Source organism: Triticum aestivum, chromosome 1B, assembly GCF_018294505.1.
Source record: "Triticum aestivum cultivar Chinese Spring chromosome 1B, IWGSC CS RefSeq v2.1, whole genome shotgun sequence".
Lineage (NCBI taxonomy): Eukaryota > Viridiplantae > Streptophyta > Magnoliopsida > Poales > Poaceae > Triticum > Triticum aestivum.
The window spans coordinates 50077427-50097398 of NC_057795.1; the positions used below are offsets into that span (position 1 = coordinate 50077427).

At 43.6% G+C, this 19972-nt stretch overlaps 1 protein-coding gene across 5 annotated transcripts; it reads right to left on the bottom strand.

The window, feature by feature from the left end:
- Window positions 1–2230: 2230 nt before the first annotated feature.
- LOC123106049 (uncharacterized) lies at window positions 2231–11944 on the bottom strand. Of its 5 annotated transcripts, none has more exons than XR_006451180.1 (12): window positions 11768–11944; window positions 11423–11498; window positions 11244–11336; window positions 10014–10244; window positions 9139–9267; window positions 8529–8741; window positions 8280–8446; window positions 6818–6864; window positions 6126–6297; window positions 4001–4280; window positions 2840–2924; window positions 2232–2733 (listed from the first exon to the last, which is right to left on the bottom strand). XR_006451180.1 is itself a non-coding variant. In XM_044528253.1 (9 exons), exons 1-9 carry the CDS (start codon window positions 11842–11844, stop codon window positions 6278–6280), a joined length of 1053 nt encoding a protein of 350 aa, XP_044384188.1. In that variant the 5' UTR covers window positions 11845–11944; the 3' UTR covers window positions 4287–6277. The 5 variants fall into 5 exon arrangements, 1 of the variants encoding a protein (XP_044384188.1); XR_006451182.1 differs by having other exon boundaries at window positions 11677–11910; XR_006451184.1 differs by lacking the exon at window positions 10014–10244 and having other exon boundaries at window positions 2231–2733.
- Between the last annotated feature and the right edge of the window lie 8028 nt (window positions 11945–19972).

The following is a 19972-nucleotide window of genomic DNA, read 5'->3' on the forward strand; positions in this document are numbered from 1 at the left end:
TGGCGGCGGTCTAATGCGAGGGAGGAAGAGAGCGGCGCGTGGGGGACGAATGAGGTAGCTAGGGTTCCGTCTGGGGTGTCGAGGTGCGGCCTTATCCACCCAGGGAGCCGCGGGATGGCCGACAGCACGACATCCACGGCGTGGACGGCGTGCGAGCATTGCCAGCGCCATGGCTTCCCTCTTCTGTTCAAGTGGCAGGAGAAAAGCCCACTGGTGGGTTGGGCCTTCTATAGTACTACGCTTTTAGGTGAACAGTGTTAGGCTTTAACTTTTCTTCTCTTTTATTCTTTTTATTTCTCTTTTTAGTTTTTCTACACCGCTTTGCATTAAGTAGAGCGACCAATGTTTTTTGTAAAATAAGAAACTTGCCAGATCAAATACTAGGCATTATTTAGTATTGCCACAAAAAGGTTGGGTGAGCATTTGAATTCATTTGGATTTTTCATAAATGAAAATGGCTTAATGGGGCTGTTTTGGTCACTGATTTAATTATTTTAGGGTATTCAAATACTTCTAAAAATGTTGGTTTCTCCACCATTATTACTTAGGATTTATTTGTCACATTTAGCACATTTTAGTTTCTTTTATGTTTGAAAACTTTTATCATTTAACTTTATTTTAAATTTGAATTCAAACGGGACTTGATTCACCGCGAGACTAACAACGGTAACCGTGGTGACGTGGCATCATTAGTAGAGGTTACTGTATCTTAACTACCCGGGCGTCACAAATACACCTAAGGACCCATCATGATATGGATTTTGAAGTAAATCTGTGCAATGCTCAGAGCGTAACCCATTTTGGTTGCCAAAATTGGAAAGCACTATGCAAAATGTATGGTTTTTATGAGGGTATGATTGTCACCATGAATCTTGGTGATCCTGCCATCGAGCAAGACAATATAGACATTTGGGTCCTTGTTGATACGCTTCCGATTGTACCGCTATGTGAGTTTCTCAAACATAGTTATTAACTAATTTATATTGTTTATTTCAAAATAGTTGATAGCTTATTTCCATTGACAGCTTATTTTGATTCTTCAAAGACTGTGCGGAAGATGGTAGATAAAACCCACTATATCGATGGCACCGAATTAACGTATAAGGAGAAAAATTATCTGATCGCATTTTGTACTCTTCTTGAGGATTACAATAACTATTATCGAACTCCTCCAAATTATGATGAATACGTGCCACTAGTGCATGTGTTGAACCACGGTAACTTCTCTGGAGATACCCTGGTAAGATTTTTTACTATTACGACATCCGTGCATCTTTTGCATACTTCTAAAACTAGTACATCATTGCTAACTACGAAGTTATTATTATGTTTTTCAACAGAAACTCCCGATGGATTGTGTGCCTTATCTGATGTCTCTGCATGGTCGCCTCTCAGTTCTGAACATACTGTCAGGTAAATCTACGGAGCTCACCTGTGCATATCGGATTTCTAAAACCCGTGAGCACATGTTCATCAAAGAATGGAAGAAATGTATGGACATTCGCAAGGAGGTTCTTAGAAGTAACATTCAGCGAAAGGCAAGAATTGAAGACAGGCTAATCTGCATTCTCCATAATGGAGAGTCAGGGGCTATCTTGTTTTTTGCTATTCTACCTTAGAAAATGTAGTAGGTCTTAATCGAATGTAATAGGTCCTATGAGGTACAATATGTTTATTATGTGGTAATGTGTTAGAGTTGATAATGAGGAGTACTTGTGATTACGACTAGTGACCAATTTGCTATGTGATGTCATTGATAAAAACGATGATCTTGAGGAGGTGTTATATGACAATGATGTATTATGATGATAAGTTGTTAATGATATGATGATGATGATGATATTATTATATCATTGGGTGAAAAAACCGTGGATTAGTTTCAAGTGGATGTCCCCCGTGATGTAATAACTCATTATGATGTAAAAACAATCTCTAAATTCCTGTTGTATGAAAACTTGTGTAAAGGTGTATGAATACAACATGAAATAAAAAAGAAATAAAATACTAAATAATAGTAGTAGCGCGGGAAAGGAGAAGCGCTACTACTAATTACCAGTAGCGCTGTCCTGAGGAAGCGCTACTACTAAGTCAATTTAGCAGTAGCGTGGATCCAGGCGCGCTATTGCTAAGCATTAGCTGTAGCGCCTTATCAGTAGCGCTCCTGCCCGCGCTACTGATAGGCCTAAAACCCGCGCTGCTGCTAGGCTTTTCCCTAGTAGTGGAAGAAGATGCAGGTGGGAGGAGTTGCTTCACACTGAAAGAACCTTAGTTAGGAGACAAAAACAAGTTTCATAAAAACTAATATTGTAGCTTATCATGAAAAAAAGCATGGTCTTACTGTATTTAGACAAGTAGTGATATGAGAGGTGTTGCGATGACAAACAAACAGTAATGTGTACTTTAAAACAGGGCCTGGATGTGAAAAGCAACAAATATAAAACCGGCCACCACAAGACTATGGTGGCCGAAGGACTGCCACCACAGACAGTGTGACCGCAGAACAAGATCAAGGACATGAACTTATAAGACTCTAATAATAACAAGATTGGGCCAAGAAAGATTTGGGATTTGTGCTCCTCCTTTTGTTATCAAGATTACAGGAATATATGTTTCTGAATTCCTATTGTCATAATAACAACACAAGTAGTCGGGTAACACAAGAAACTAGAAACACAATGCAGCACCAGTGTATTCTTTTCTCTCATTCAAGAATCATGTGGACAAAACATGCGGCTGAAAAAAAAAACAAGCTCTTACGAAAAAGGGAAATTGCATAGATAAATTGAGTTTCAGCAAACAATTACCAAGTGATTAGCTACTGATCATTAGTCAGGAGTACCTTGTTAAACCAACATAAGACTGCTCGAAGGCACTTCACTAGCGCCGTAGTGCTTTATCGTTGCGACCATAGCTACCAGATCAATCTACAAGATGAGATGGACCTGGTTAGCTTACTCTCTCGTGGAATGCCGTTTGAAAACTAGATTTTACAATGCAAAAGAGGCAGGGCGAGAAGAAAAGCCCCAAGGCAGCAAGCTTGTTTTATCACATGATGCATAATAAAGTTCAAAAAACCACTTAGTTTTGATAAAACAAAGAGGCGGGATTTCCATAGCATGAAGTATCTACAACATAGTAATTTAATTCCAAATACAAAAATTACTGCCGGAATGCAGGAGTCACAGGAAACAGAGCTTTTCAAAAGATTGACTGCATCCATGGAAGGATCTTACAATGCAGTCAGCAATCAAAATGGTTCTTCCATAGATAATAAGCTCTAATTATAGGACAAGAAAGAAACCAAAAATAGTACTCCCTCCGGTCCTTTTTACTCTGCACATTGGATTTGCCGAAAGTCAAACTTAGCTAAGTTTGACCAAATTTATATTAGAAATTATTAGCATCTATAATATCTAATAAATATAATATGAAAATATATTCCGAGATGAAACTAATGATGTTGGTGTTGTTATGTAAATGTCAATAATTTTTTATATAAACTTGGTCAAAGTTGGATGAGATTGACTTCAGACAAACCTAATATGCAGAGTAAAAAGGACCGGAGGGAGTAGCTACACGAATTGAGAAGGCGCAAAAGAGAGAAAATAACGCATAATTAAGCGTAAAAGCAGTGAAATCAACCAGAGAAGATGCGCCCATACAACAAGAATGGCAAGGGCTTCCATAAGGAGTAATAAATGAACCAAGCATGGCATGTTGTTAGACAATAAAAGACCAAGTATAAGTATTCTTTTACATCACATAACTAGCAAGCTCATCCTAAAATCAGACTACACAATGCAACACACAAAATGGTAGCAAGCAAACTGACATTGCTATCAAGCCTCTACAAATTTTCATAAACACACATACTTAAGATGTCCATACAGCCGCTTTGGTGCCTTACAATAAAACCATCATCAGACTAACATCAACCTAAAGAATGTTGAGAGAAGAAACTTTTCTCAAGCTTGAGCACAACAGAGAGATGAATGAATACCTTGGATCCAGAAGCTGTTGCAGACAGGGGAAGCTACAGGGTCCACACCATGGTCATATGGGATCCACAGCTTCCTGACACAGCTTGTGTACCCCAAGGCAGGAGCGAGACCTTGTTGAGGCGGCGAATCTGCAGCGGTTTGTTCTGGACCCATCCACTAGGCACGTCGCTTGCAAGCCTCGCCAGTAGGCATTGACCAAGCCTCCTTTGCTGCTCCTCCATGGAGGCACCGGCAACGACGTGGAAGGAAGAAGATGCAGGTGGGAGGAGGTGCTTCACACTGAAAGAATCTTAGTTAGGAGACAGAAACATAAATGTTGTGGACGATTCATAAAAATTAAAATTGATGCTCATCAAGAAATAAAACGCATGATCTTACTATATTACAGAACTAGTGAAATGAGAGGTATGGTGGTGACAAACCAACTAACTGTGGTGTGTACTACTCCCTTCGTTCCTAAATATTTGTCTTTTTAAAGCTTTCAAATGGACTACCACATACGGATGTATATAGACATTTTTTGGAGTGTAGATTCACTCATTTTGCCCCGTATGTAGTCACTTTTTGAAATCTCTAGAAAGACAAATATTTAGGAACGGAGGGAGTAGAAAGCAATTTCTTTTCCTTGTTTTTTTTCTGAAAACACAAGGACGGTGCTAACTAGAGAGAAAACAACACATGGAGATGGATAACAACCATCATGGCAATGCATACAGAATTAATGGAGTTCTTATCAGCTATGCAGGTTGCCTGAACTACCATTTTCCACCTGAGCACATGTCTCCTGAACTGAATTTTCTGAAACAGGTAAATAAGAAATGCTACTCGTCAACTATTTGCATAAATTAAAGGGCAATATTCCAGTAAGATGTAGAGAAGGATATCCATTTTAGCATCCCGTGACACTGGAAGACAAGCACGTGAATCTCGCGCAATAGGTTGTTTTGGGCAAAACTAGCCAGCTTAGCTTGCATAGTCAGTTATTTTTTCTACTACCAAAGTGATCAGTGGGAGTTCACATGTACCCTAAAACAAGTATTCAGTGCCCTGGAGATGATGAAGTCACACTGAATTTGGATTCAAGCTTAGTCAGTCCATCTCTTGGTTGCTGCTAACGAGCACTTTGCTACCCAACCGCCTCTGTTTTCACTGTTGTCGCTATTTATCTCAATCTATATGCCTATTCAACTGTAGTATTAAAAACCGAGAAGATGTCTGAAATAGTAACTATAAATAAGAAATGCTTGGTATTTGTTTTGCTCTCTTGTTGAGAGGTTTGACCGATATATCTGGTTTGCATCTGAAAGAAAAATGTCAGACAGAAGGCTTGCAATGTACTACTCCCTCCATCCCAAAATATAAGATCATTTTTGACACTATCGTAGTGTTAAAAATGATCTTACATTTTGGGACAGGGGGGTACCTTTGGTCCTAAATCTAAGATATTTTGGCAGTTTAAATTAAACTGGCAAAATGTCTTATAATTAGGAACAATGATGTCGATCATTTTTCTTAGGGGATCTTGATTCTTAGGATTCTCAAAAAATATGAATAGAAATAACTCATCCAAATTCTACATGATTTGGTTTGGTCGATTGCTTCCCAGGGAAAGCAAATGATTTTTACCAAGTTTGACGGATGCAAATGTTCCTGTGAAACGTAGTACAAAAGTATCCTTAGAAAAAAATCCTATAAGAATCAAGCAATCGCCATAGTGAAATTTTCTAAGGATTTAAATCCTCCAAAACTCTCATGAAATACATTGAATTAAAAAGTCCCTTAGGAATAAGTCAACATAATTAACCCTCTGGAATTTCACGAATCAGCATGTTTACACCGAGAGCTCCAAAACTGGCATTTAACCACTGGTCTCTCCCAAACCATGTGAGTCACCCACAATTCCCGATTGGACTTATTGTTGTTAGGCGTTTTGGTGACATTATACATGGAGTGGCACAGGAGCATGCATCTTGCAAACAACAAAAAATGTGTTGCCACTGTACAGGAAGACTGACTAGGAAATGCAGGACGTGATTCCTTCTCCTGATGTAACTTGGTACCACAAATGATGGCCCTTTGGGGAACCGAACAGAGAAAGGAGATGGGCGAGAGATGGGAGGGGACCTTCCATGGCATCGGGGTCAGAGTAGCCGCGCGGACCATGACTGTGGGGATGGAGCTCTAGGTTGAGGAAGAAGCTGACACCCATGGTGGGTCCCACGAATGTGCAGAAGGGGCAGGCCTCGAGCTTACTTCCGTTATTGGCGTCGTCTTGGTCATTGGCCGGCCGCTCTACCTACAGAGATGAGACGGGGGTCAGACCTTGACGAGCATCAGTAAAGGCATCTTCCTTTCGCATTGATCTAATAGTGGCATGCACACATATATAAAACCCAATGATTGTGAGGATTGTCATGTCTTCACTCTTCACATTATACCCAAATCGTTTTTAATGGCCCAGAATATTTTGTTCTGGAAGTTCTCTTATCTTGTTTTGAAAGTTTAAGCCATGTCATCACAACTAATATAGCATCATGAGTTCACCATAGGCCCATGACTATTGTATACTCTGCTTATCATACAGATATAGTATGGCGGAGCTGTAAAGGTAGTTCCTCATTGCAATTCAATCAAGTTCTAATAAACTTATTTATAACAAGCAGACAAACCTACTCAGAAGACTCGATTCAAGTAAAATGTATGGCTCAACCAAGCATTTTACACCATTGAATGACAACATATAAAAAACCATGATAAGAGATTTCATATCTAAGTTACACTCAAGACATGGAAAACAATGAGCCCCTGAAGCTAACCTGTACACCTTTTACTTGCATCTCTCGAGTCAACTCGGTGAAAACACCTGCAAGGTATAGGCTCTGGTCAAACGTGTACATACGAGATGTATAAAACAGTGACAAGAAGATTGCACTAAGAATCCATCCAACTGTTAGTCTCAACAAAGAACAAAGACAGTAGACTAAAAAAGTACACGGCTCCCTATGAGTAAATTGTTAACGAGTGGTTTACTCAAACTAGCAAGGTAGTGCCCAGAATCCTAGCCTTTGTTTTTCCTGAATGTCAGTCGAGCTTCAGTACAGTACATCGCTTGCATGCGGATAGTGCCCAGAATTTCCATCAGCGGTATAGAGGCTTCAGTTTTCCCAAGGGATTTTTGTCCTTTTTAGGAGATTTGGGCGGGGGTGCTGTGTTTTATGAAGCCTGCGCCCAATTAGACACAGCGATACATTATCCATGTTGCGACGAGCTGTATATAGTTGCCCCCTTTTGGTTAGCTGAAGTAGCTGATCTGCTGTACATATTGTCTGATGTCCAAACAGTACATGTCTTTTACTTTTGAAATTCAGAAGCATATGCATTACTACATCTCGTTCAATAGTTACTTACCCGATGCCACGAATCCTCACGTGTCCATAGCTATGGTATGCTCTACTCAGCAAGCGCACCTAATGCGGTTGGTATTTGTTTTGCTCTCTCGTTGAGAGGTTTGGTCAATATATTTGGTTTGCATCTGAATTTTTGTTAGTCAGACAGAAGGATTGCAATATACTACCTCTGTGCCTAACTATAAGACATTTTGTCAGTTGAAATTGATCTGGCAGAACATCATATATTTAGGAACAGAGGGTGTATCATTTTTCTTAGGGGATCTTGATTCTCAGGATTTTCAAAACGCATGAATAGAAAAAACGCATCCGTATTCTACATGATTTGGTTTGTTTGATTGCTTCACAGGGAAAGCAAATGATTTTTACCAAGTTTGATGGATGCAAATGTTCCTGTGAAACATAGTACAAAAGTATCCTTAGGAAACGTTCCTATAAGATCCAAACAATACGCACAGGAAAAACTTTCTAAGGATTTAAATCCTCAAAAAATCTCATGGAAATACTTTGAATTAAAGTGGGCCTTAGGAATAAGTCAACATAACCCTCTGGGGTTACACGAATCAGCCTGTTTACCCTGAGAGCTCTAAAACTGGGCCGCATTTAACCACTGATCTCTCCCAAACCATGTGAGTCACCCGCAAATCCCGATTAGACTTATTGTTGCTGGGGCTTTTGGTAACATTATATATGGAAATGGCACAGTAGCATGCATCTTGCAAACAACAAAAAATGTGTTGCCACTTTACAGTAACAAGCCTAGGAGACAAGGATGTGATTTCTTCTCCTGATGATACTAACTTGCTAACACAAATGGTGTCCCTTTTGCAACCGAACAGAGAGAGGAGATGGGCGAGAGATGGGAGGTGACCTTCCATGGCGTAGGGGTTGGAGCAGCCGAGGTGACTGTCTGGATGGAGCTCCAGGTTCAAGAAGAAGCTGACACCAATGGCGGATCCCACGAATGTGGAGATACGGGCAGACCTCGAGCTTACTTGGGTTGTGAGCGTCGTCCTGGTCGCTGGCCGTCCGCTCTACCTACAGAGATGAGATGGGGGTCATACCTCGAGGTAACTAGAACCATTGGGCATGATATGCATACAGTTTTCAATGATATTACCATTTCCAGAAGTTTTCTTTTCATGCAAGCATGGTCATAAATTAGCACTAGAACTTCAACAAGTGTATCTGAGACTTCCTCATATTTGCAAGCAAGGAGCATAGCGGTCACTACAACTAACTGCAGCTTCTTGCTTGGCACCACTTGTTTTCCCACGAATTTGTGTATTATGTTCAAGGTAAGAAAGAGTGTCTCATCCATCAACTCAAACTTCTACAATGAAAAATGAACCAATCAAGTGACAAGAAAAATATGTTGAGTCCCAAACACAATTGTTTTAAATAAGTACAATCTATAGGATACAGAAGGTTCAGGGCATTCCGTGCTACCTCAATGAGCCAATCTATCAGAATAGCTCTCATCTTTTTGTTCATGTATTCTTGAGTGTATAATCAGAGCACCCGCATAGCTAATTTCGTGCATAAAACCATATTGGTATAAGGTACTGATTACACGATCCTGGTCAAATTCATTTATTTTCTTTGCATGGGCCTACCTTTATTCATTCAATCATAATGACAGTAAGGTACCTTCGCATTTCACAGAAAATCTGGCATTTTTTTCACAAAATGAGGATAGACATTATGAGACAATAATGGACAAAGATCACCTCATTTTCTCTGTAGAACTTGTAAATCTCTTTGACGTGCTCAGTTGCGGCCAGGAGATTCCCTGAGTAGGCGCTGTCGATATCCATGAGGGGGGCATCCTCCACATTATCCTCGTACTCGGTCTCAGCCTGCAGTATCAAATATAGCTGTAAGGAGGCGGACATGATCTGAATAATATATATGTTCATGAATAATTCCTGAATCTAAGGAGGAGGACATGATCTTAATGTAATTGAGTCGGGCCATCACCCAACTAGACAGACAAACCGCTCTGCAAGTCAGCATCAACGACACCTGCCCCATTACTGCCATCGGCAAAACAAACCAAAGCTTTCCTTGCGGCCAAGTTACCTTCCTCCATTATAATGACAACCACGATAAGTCACAAAGTCAAAACATTAGTAGCGGTGATGTTTGTCTTTCCTGGCACTCGCTACTTAATAATGATGGAATATGATGGAATGAAACTGGTTGCTTAGAAGGCATGCAAGATAGCCATGATGTGGTGCGCAGGGCTTGGGAGTTTGGGGCAAAAGGAAGGTTTAAACATTGATGGTGGTAATATTTAGGAATGATTTTTCCTTCTCCAACAGAAGATTCACCCGTATACCGTATTAGTACCGATGAAATAATAGCCAATAGACCACTGTCAAAAACAATACAAGCTGAAGAGAACATTCAGAATATTAACGATCATGCTGTACTGGTGAGGTAACTAGAAAGGATTGTGACTAGTTTACATTCTTACATCTGTTGTTGGTTTGACATCGACAATGATTTGGAAAAGCAAACGCGTGTCATGGTGTACTGATGTGGTAAGTATATAACTAGAACCATTGAGCATGATGTGCATACAGTTTTGAATGGATATTACCATTTCCAGAGTTTGTCCTTCCGTATAAGCATGGTCATAACTAAGCACTGAATCTTCAACAAGTGGAACTGAGACTTCCAGATATTTGCATGCAAAAAGCATAGCCGTCACTACAACTAACTGCAACTTCTTGCTTGGCATCACTTGTTTTTCCCAAAATATGCCTACCATGGTCACGGTAAGAAAGAGTGTCTCATCCACCAACTCAAACTTGTACAATAAAATAAGAACCTATCAAGTGAAAAATAAAATGATGAGTCAGAAACACGGATGTTTCAAATAAATACAATCTATAGGATACAGAAGGTTCACGTCCAAACAGTACGGGTTTTTTTCCTTTTGAAATTCAGAAGCATATGCATTACTACATCATGTTCAATAGTTTCTTACCCTGATGCCACAAATCCTCATGTGTCCATAACTTTGCTCTGATTAGCGAGCACGCCCAATGCGGTTGGTATTTATTTTGCTCTCTTGTTGACAGGTTTGGTCAATATATTTGGTTTACACCTGAATTTTTTTTGTCAGACAGAAGGATTGCAATATACTACCCCTGTTCCTAAATCTAAGACATTTTGGCAGTTTAAATTGAACTGGCAAAATATCTTATATTTAGGAACAGAGGGTGCATCATTTTTCTTAGGGGATCCTGATTCTCAGGATTTTCAAAACGCATGAACAGAAAAAACGCATCCGAGTTGTACATGATTTGGTTTGTTTGATTGCTTCGCAGGAAAAGCAAATGATTTTTACCAAGTTTGATGGATGCAAACGTTGCTGTGAAACATGGTTCAGAAGTATCATTAGGAAAATTCCTGTAAGATTCAAACAGTCGGCACAGGAAAAACTTCCTAAGTATATTTGAATCCTCCGAAACTATCATGAATTAAAGTGGGCCTTAGGAATAAGTCAACATAACCCGCTGGGGTTACACGAATCAGCCAGTTTACCTACCCCAAGAGCTCTAAAAACTGGACCGTGTTTAACCACTAATCTGTCCCAAACCAAGTGAGTCACCCCCAAATCCCGATTAGACTTATTGTTGCTGGGGATTTTGGTGACAATATTATGTAAGGAGTGGCACGCGAGCATGCATCTTGCAAACAAACTATTCAAATAATCTTAGTTAGGAAATGCAGGACTTGGTTTCTTCTCCTGCTGCAACTTGCTACCACAAATGATGTCACCTTGGGGAACTGAACAGAGAGAGGAGATGGGACGGGAGGGGACCTTCCATGGCGTCGGGGTCGGAGCAGCCGCGTGGACAGTGACCATGGGGATGGAGCTACAGGTTGAAGAAGAAGCTGACGCCCATGGCGGATCCTGCGAATGTGCAGAAGGAGCAAACCTCGAGTTTACATAGGTTGCTGGCTGGCCGCTCTATCTAAAGAGATGAGACGGGGTCAGACCTTGACGAGCTCCATGGAGCAGTGCTCCATAAAGATGTGTGCGTGAGGAAACTGCACAACAGAGAAATTAATCTTCCTGTAAAACAGAGTACAAAAGTATCATTAGGAAAATTCCTGTAAGATCCAAACAATCGGCATATATAGGAGAAACTTTGTATGGAGTGGCACACGAGCATATATGCATCTTGCAAACGAAGTGTTCAAAAAAAAAGTGTTGGCACTGTACTATACAGGAACAAGCCTAGGAGACTGACTAGGAAATGCAGGACGTAATTTCTTATCCTGCTGCAACAAATGCCGCGTCCCTTTTGCAACTGAAGGGAGAGATAGAAGATGGGTGAGGACCTTCCATGGCGTCCGGGTCGGAAGGTGAGTGTGGGGATGGAGCTCCAGGTTGAAGAAGAAACTGACAGGACAGCCATGGCGGATCCCGCGAATTTCCAGAAGGGGCAGGCCTCGAGCTTGCTTAGGTTGTTGGCGTCGTCTCGGTCACTTTGACCGGCCGCTCAACCTACCTAGAAAGATAAGATAGATGAGACCGGGGTCAGACCTTGAGGAGCTCCATGGAGGTGGGCGAGGACACGACAAGGCGAAGGAGGAGGCATTAGACGAGGAGCTGGTGCCCCCGCCCACATAGGCGTAGTGCAACACCGTCATGGTAGAAGAGCAGTCAGTGTCGCCTGTGTCGGCGATCCGGCGGGCACAGCAGGACCGATGCTACAACATCTGGCTCCTCTACGATCACCGGATCACAGAGAGGAAAATCGTCGGCGAGCAGGCGAACGATGATGCCGTCGTGGCCATGGTTGCGGAGGATCTGTGTTTCCTAGATGAGCGATGGGCGATCTACAAGTCCATGCCCAGTACCCGCGACATCTGCTGCGAGCGATGGAGGTTGTGCGTTCAGCAAGCAATAAATGTCTAAAGCATGAGCGGGAGTTAAAACCAATCTGAGACTCATGGATTTTATAAAGCTATTTGATTAAGTCCGAGACAAAGATTCATTATCACATGTTCTATTTTATTTCCAAAATTTCCATCTGAATCACAAGAACATCCTCATATCATATGCGATAGTATGTGTTCAATTCATCTATCATTTTTTCAGAAGAAGGGTCCCAAAGGACCCAGACTCATATTCGATAAGGATGCAAGTACATATTACAAACAGACCCATCAAAAAAGTAAAAAGTTACATCCCAGTCCAAACACTTTGCCGAAAGGACTCCATTAGACAAAACTAAAAAGCAGTCGTGTCCTTCTCGCAAGCTTCAACTCTGGCCCGATCCCACTACCGCCGGCGACAATGCCATTTGGAGTGGAGCAATGGTTGCAACACCGCCGATGACATACTGGAGGTAGACTCGGCGGCGGGACGAGGCCATGAGTTGACCACGACGCTGCCTGTAGGACGACCTTTCTCGGCGCGCGTGCAGACACTGTCATGATGTGAGAGAGGCATGCTTGTGGAGATAGAGATCATCACCTGCTGCTATTCAATTATGGCTGAGAAAGATTCATTATCACATATCTTTTTATATTTCCAAAATCTCCATCTGAAGCATGAAAAGACCCCATAACACATAAAATAACGATTTAATTGAATGATCTCCAACTGTTTTTCACAGGAACTAGAAAGTTCCATGTGTTTTTAAAGTGATATACGACTTCCATATAACATATTGTCATTATGTATTATAGCCATGATAAATATGATAATTAAATATCGCAGAAATCCGTGTGAGGACCGTGAGTAATCATACGAGGATGAGAATGGTAATAGGATAGTGTTCACAGAGGGAATGTCACATGTAATATTATAAATTTGGTATTTCCTAGCATAAAATGACTTTTTTAATACCATGGATAGTCATTAAAAAAGTTGATTTGTACCATCTCATTTGCCCGTTATGTGACAAGTGTTCCCTATTGTTTCGCTTCCACAAGCCTGTCTTTTGCTTGGTAGGCCTCACTTTGCACAACTTCAGCTCATTCTCATTTCTACTAACAACTCACTTTCTCATTTAGTTGTGCGTCATAGCTTCGGGTTTCCATCCTCTTTTTCTCGTTGTTGTTAGCAACCCAATTTGCCAAACTAAGTGAATGGTTTCGTGTCGTCCAATATGCTCTCCCTCTGTATGGAAAAATAATTACTCCCTCTGGATAAGAATATAAGTCTGACATGGATTTTTAGGTCTTCGATTTGATTAACAAAAACTGTGTTATATGTCCTATTTTTTTCTTTTAGTTTTGTATGAAGTTTATAAACATATTTTTTTGTGGCATACTGTACATGTTTCACTAGTTAGATTGACAATCTAAGTTTCCGAATTAGACTTATATCCCATCCGGAGGGAGTAATAAACATAACAAGATGACAATGATACCATAACTAAACTTCACAACGAGAATGCATGTGAAAAACAATAGACATTAACCATCTCATCACATAAAACAACGACTTATACCATAACTAAACTTCACAACGAGAATGCACGTGAAAAACAATAGTCATTAACCATCTCATCACATAAAATAACGACTTGCCCTAAAATATGGCGACTAGGGGGTAATGTTGAAAAATGCTAAGCAAATATAAGAGCGTTTAGATCACTATTTACGGAGGGAGAACTTATCAAACACTATTTCTTCCGTGTCTATGATATACATGGTAATTCCTATCGTGCAAACGCTATGACAGACTAAAATAAATTTTAAAATCTTATATGATTATATATTTTTCTCACACCGTCCACATTTGATAATATTTGTTATAGTTCAGAACACATCATATATATTAGAAATTCCAAGAGCAAATAAACACTCGTAGCACATGACTTAAACAATCTAGAGGTTTTGGGTCTGATTATTCCCCCATGGAGAGAGGCTGCCATGGGAGTGGTTGTGTGCCATATTACAGTAGTACGGCCATGCGTTCGCCGTCCTTCACTCACGCCCACACCACACCGTGCAACTAGACAAAGTTTCTTGGGATGCGGTGAAGCGAGATGGTCGATGAGTACTGCATGTGCATTCCGGTCGATATCCTATCCTCTCTTCAACAACGCCGACCGAGTGTGGTCACTGGAGCGGAGGTGGGTAGGACGACCTTGCCTCAGTGGCGGAGCTTGAGCTGAAATCATGGGGGGGGGGGGGGGATGGGTTGGGGGGGGGGGGGGCAAACATAATTTCTTTTGAATGATTTTTGGTGGATAAATAGGCCTAATACTAAGGTATATACAAAAAAAATTCATATGAGCTTGGGGGGGGGGGGGGGGGGGGGCTTGGCCCAGGTTGGCCCCCACCAAGCTCCGCCACTGCCTTGCCTGCCCTGCAAATGCGGCTGTGCTATAGTTTGTGTGGTGGGGTTGGGCCGTAGCCACGGCGTGGAGTCGGGGAAGGTATTGTTATGTTCTTAGTGCATTATTTGAGCGGGGGAGGGAGAGGGGTCATGTTTCTTTGATTCTTTTGGTCTTTGCGCTCTGGTTCCTCTCTCTCGCCGGTAGCATGTGCTAACCAATGGCAAGAGAAGAGAGCTCTTGGTCTAGCTCGTCTGCATGCGGCGGCGGACCACCTTGCGTGGCTCAACTCATGGCAACGATATGCTTATCCCTATTATCATCGTCGACCGACTGCCGTCATTTAGCCCGGGGCGGGGCAGCGCATGTGGTGGCGTGCATAGCGGAGACGGTGTGTTGGGATTCAATGTAAGAATAAGTTAGTATGTATTAGCACATATACGTGATGTACTCTTTACCTTCCTATCTCTATCTCCACATCTATCCTTTCCTTTTAACTAGGATTAGATCTTGGAGTACAAGTATAGGATTGCTTTTGTACCTCTATATATATGCGTCCTATGGGGCTGCAATACATGTGAATCATATTCTCAAAATCCATCTAGTCTACATGGTATCAATTTTCTAGTTCCTTGCCTTGCTTCTGCTGCACCCTAGCCGCCGAAACCTAGCTACAGCCGCCACATCCTCCACGCTGCTGCTGCTGCCATGGACTTCGGCGAGTTCGCCTCCACCCCCAACTCCTTCCTCGCCTCCTCCGGGTCCAAGCCCTTCGCCGCTAGCTCCGCCAACCCCGCTGCCCCTAGCGCCACCGCCATCCAGCTCATCAACATCCGCAACCACGTCACTGTCATCCTCGACTTCGACGAGTCTAACTTTTGCATCTGGCAGACTTTCTTCAATCTCACCTTCCGGAAGCTAGGTCTTCTTGATCATATCGATGGCTCCGTTGATGCCCTCATGGCTCTCGGCGATGTCGAGTGGACCCAAATAGACCAATGCATCGTATCTTGGCTCTACACCACAGTCTCCAAAGATATCCTCGAGATCATCATGCATCCAGCCCTCCGACACCGCCGCCAGCGCTTGGACCGTCATCACCGACCTCTTCCGCGACAACCGTCTTCAACGGTCCATGTTTGCCAAGTGTGACTTCCACAATCTCGTCCAAGGCGACCTCTCCATCACCGCCTTCGCGAGCCGCCTCAAGTGCATCTCCGACACTCTTCGCGACGTGGGCACTCCGGTCACGGACCAGGACATGCTCACGACCTTCCTCAACGGGCTGAACGGCGAGTTCGGCCATTGCATCGCCGTCCTCTCCATCAACCCTGGTGGACTGACTTTCGCCCATGCTCGTGGCCCTCTTTTGCAGGAGGAACGATCGTCTTGCCCGGCGTCTCCCCCATGCCCCTCGTCGCCAACCGCTTCTCCCCCGCGCATGCACCACCGGAGAAGGGTCAGACGACGACAGACTCGACCGAGTCGCTCGACACATAAGGACGGCGGTGCGGGAGGGGAGGCTCTCTCTCGGCGCCCACGTACATGCATGTCAGGAGCTGGGAAAGGAATCGCATGCAGCATGCAATTACTGGAGGAATGGAGCGAGCCGGGGGGCTCCCTTACGTTCCGGGCGTCGACGCCGCTAGAAGAGGAGCTAGCACGGCCACAGTTTGGGGGCGTCGGCTGCGGTCCAACTCCAAGGTAGGTAGCCACAGCATGACTCGTGCATATATCACTGGATTTAAAATTTAAATCCGTCTGTCCGGAGCATTGCAACCCGGAGTACTAATGGTTTTTCTTTTCTTGCTCGCTCGTGGGTGGAAATCATGCATGCATGCATGACGTACGTAAATTTGAAACCGACCTTTCTTTCATGAAGGGTCGGCTGCAGGCATGCATGCAGATGAAGACACGATCTCGTTCGACGATGGTGCTGGAGCATACGGAGACGGCCGCGCTAGCCTCTATAGGCGAGAGCGCACGACTTGCATGCTGGGTTGCTCCTGCCGCCAACGCCGTACGTAGTCCGTCCGTTCATCTCTGTGTGTGGACGGAGAAAAGAAGTGCCATTTTTCTCTTTTGGGAAATATATACTCCCTCCGTCTCATAATGAATATGTTTTTGATACTACATTAGTGTTAAAAAAAAGTCTTACATTATGGGACGAAGGAAGTATGCCCCTCCGGACGGCCTGCGGAAGCCAACGCCGGTTGCACGTGGCTCCCATTGGTTGACCCCCATCCTTTCCACTATAGAGACAGTCTTGGCCATTCCTTCTCTTTCTAGCTATCGCTGCGCTGCTGCAACCGGCGTTGAGAAAATCGGCAAGGGTGTGTGGCAGCGAGGGTGACCGTCCATGCACGAAAGACGTGGATCGAGCTGCAACCGGCGGCCAGCCATGGTGTCGAAGCCGTTTGCGGCAGGGGTGGCCGACCATGGTGGCGAAGCCATTTGCGGCAGGGGCGGACGGCTACGCCCAGAGAAGATGCTGCGACGGGAAGTCTTGGGCGCCCAGGGAAGGGAGCTCGGGCACAGAAGACGCATGAGAGAAGGTGGCCGATCGAGGGGTAGGGATGCCAATCTAACGGCCCACGATGGACCGGCCCAAAGGCTGCCGCCGCTCGGTCGACCGGCGCAGAGCATTGGCCTTATATTCTTTTATTTTCTTTTTATATACATCACAGAGCATTGTAGGTGTCAAGAGTTTTGAGAGAGAGAAAGAGAGATTGTAGGTGTTGAGTTGAGGAAAAGAAGAAGAAGAGAAAACGTTTGGCCTCGAAACGCCCGACCTCTGCGACGGGTAAACGTTTTTCACGGCTTGTAGCTCCTGCCTCTGTTGCGCGGCACAACAGTCGACGGGTAATGTGATGGCATCACCGGTGGGGAGCGACCACTCTCTAGCGATATTTGGCATGTTTGACTTCGTCTCGCCCATGAGTTCCTCCACCGACTTGCTGGATCTAGCTGATTTTGGCCGGTTAGCGTTCATCGGTTGCGCGACTGCAAGCCCGATCTGGCTCGCTCCATGGTAGCGCGGTTGTGATGGCTGGGGGTTAAGGCTTTTGGCGCTTGAGCAGTGGAGGTGGTGGGCTACGCCGGTTTGGCCCCACACGGTAGCCCTCCCTCCTGGTTCAGCTGATGCATGACGGTGTTGTGCTCCGTCGCAGTGCCATTTTGTGTGATAGCCACTCTGGCCAGGGGCGGCAGCCTTCCTACAGATTGTGGTGGGCACTGAATAATCCTCGTGAGAATTCGACTCTTCAGATCCGTGGTTGCTTCAGGTTGCTCGCATTAGTGTCATTGTGGGATGTATCTAGAGGGCTCCTTTGTGAGTTTTGACGCCTCTCACTCCGGCCAGTTTGCCTTCGGCGATGAGATACAATTTATGACAACAACTGTACACAAAGGGTATGATTGTGCAACGGCGGCGATTGGATATCTATCCCAACACGTGTAGCAGCTAGGATCGTGAAGAAGTGCTGGCGACATCACAAGATTGCCTTCGATTTGTTGGTGCTTCTCCAGTACATGGTCTCGAGCTTCGGAGTGAAAACTTAGGGCTAACCCGAGTTGGTTATACCTGACAATGGCGTTATTTTTGTGCCGTTACCCTGTTGAAGGCATTGCCCGGATATGCCCGAACCTGTTATTCAGGGTAAACACCTTGATTCTAGCCTTTGGTGGTTGGATCCGATTATGGTGACACTTGAGCGTTGCTGCCTTGATGAAGGCAATGATGTTGAAGAAACCTCGTCGTCCTTGTGATATCAAGAGATGATTGGTGTGGATATGATCGTTGTTGTAGTTTTTCAATCGCTGGTCAGTTCGGGTATTTTTCTTTTCTTTTTGGTATTACATGACTTTGCTATTTATTGTCTTGTTTATTTGTATGTGTTATTTGGTGTTGGTTATGCGCATCATAGCTATACAATGGATGGGTGTGTGCTCATTGTACTTGTGTTTGTATCGGCTTGATGCTTTATTTCGAGTCAACAAAATTCAGAATTTGTCGAAAAAGTAATAGGAGAGTAGATTTATTGCAGTTAACTGATTCATCACACATATAGTACAGCTTCACCCAAAAATGAGTACCTTACTACTAATTGCATTTGGAAAGTATTCATTGCCCGCTGCATTTGGAAAGCTTCCTAGCATGTGACGGAGCTGCCAAGGCGCATCCATGAACTATAGAGATGTTTTCCCTGTGCTGAATCCATAGGAGTTCCAATGCCACGCCCATGATATAATTTCAGTATAACAATACAACACATATTAAGCTGGACTTCACTATGTTGCACAGTTTTGTAAATTTTACAAATTGCCATACAATGGCTCCAAGTAATAGGTAAGATTTTTTTTACATAGGCGCTTACGAGAATGTAAAATTGTGACCGTAAACCCCCAGGAAACATCATACATCAAACAATTAATTTAGGCTTCCCCAATTTGTGGAACCCAGAACAACATTGTGGTAGTGTTGAGCGTTCAAAGATCACAAAAGCATTTCCTGCTAATGAAGTCGATTACTCCCATAACTGCCTTGTCCAGCGCCATCCTCACCCATATCAGATTTTGTAGAAACACCACGGCTGTTGGCTTCTCCCCTCTCAAAACTATCAACCACAGCTTTGACAAGAAAACCATATGCCACCATTACTCCCTGTATGGCAAACAAGAAAACCTAAAACAATGCCACCACTGCGCGCTGGTATGGCAAACACTGACGGTGCTATGGCAAGGCTGACTGGGCCGTGAAGAACCGAGTGGTTGGAGCAAAATAAAGAGTTACAACTAGCCCAGCCTGAACTCCAGGTCGTCGCACTACACGACTGAGAAGCACACCAGCCGCCATTCACACCCCCAGCGAGAGAGGTAGATAGTAGCCACCGGCCGCCGCAGCCCTGGCTTCTGGCCGTTGTCTCACTGCGCAGTCACACATGTCAGCCACCTAGACACATTCTTTGACTAGGGACCGGTTGTGGACAGCGAAGTCTATCCATGTCGAACCTTGCCATACTGCGCATGTGAGACTTTTCATTTTTGATGTCTCCTATTCTCGAGCTCACCACCGTTCCGTTTTTACTTTGCTTGTTGGTTTTGCTAATAGTTGGTATATATGTAGGAGCAAGGTGTTGAGCTTGAAGCATGGATAGAACACTCATTTCATAGTCGTATATAAATTGTTTTTCTTGCATGGCTTCAGACAATTGGTGTATGGGACAAAGAGGAAGGTGTATAAATAACACGC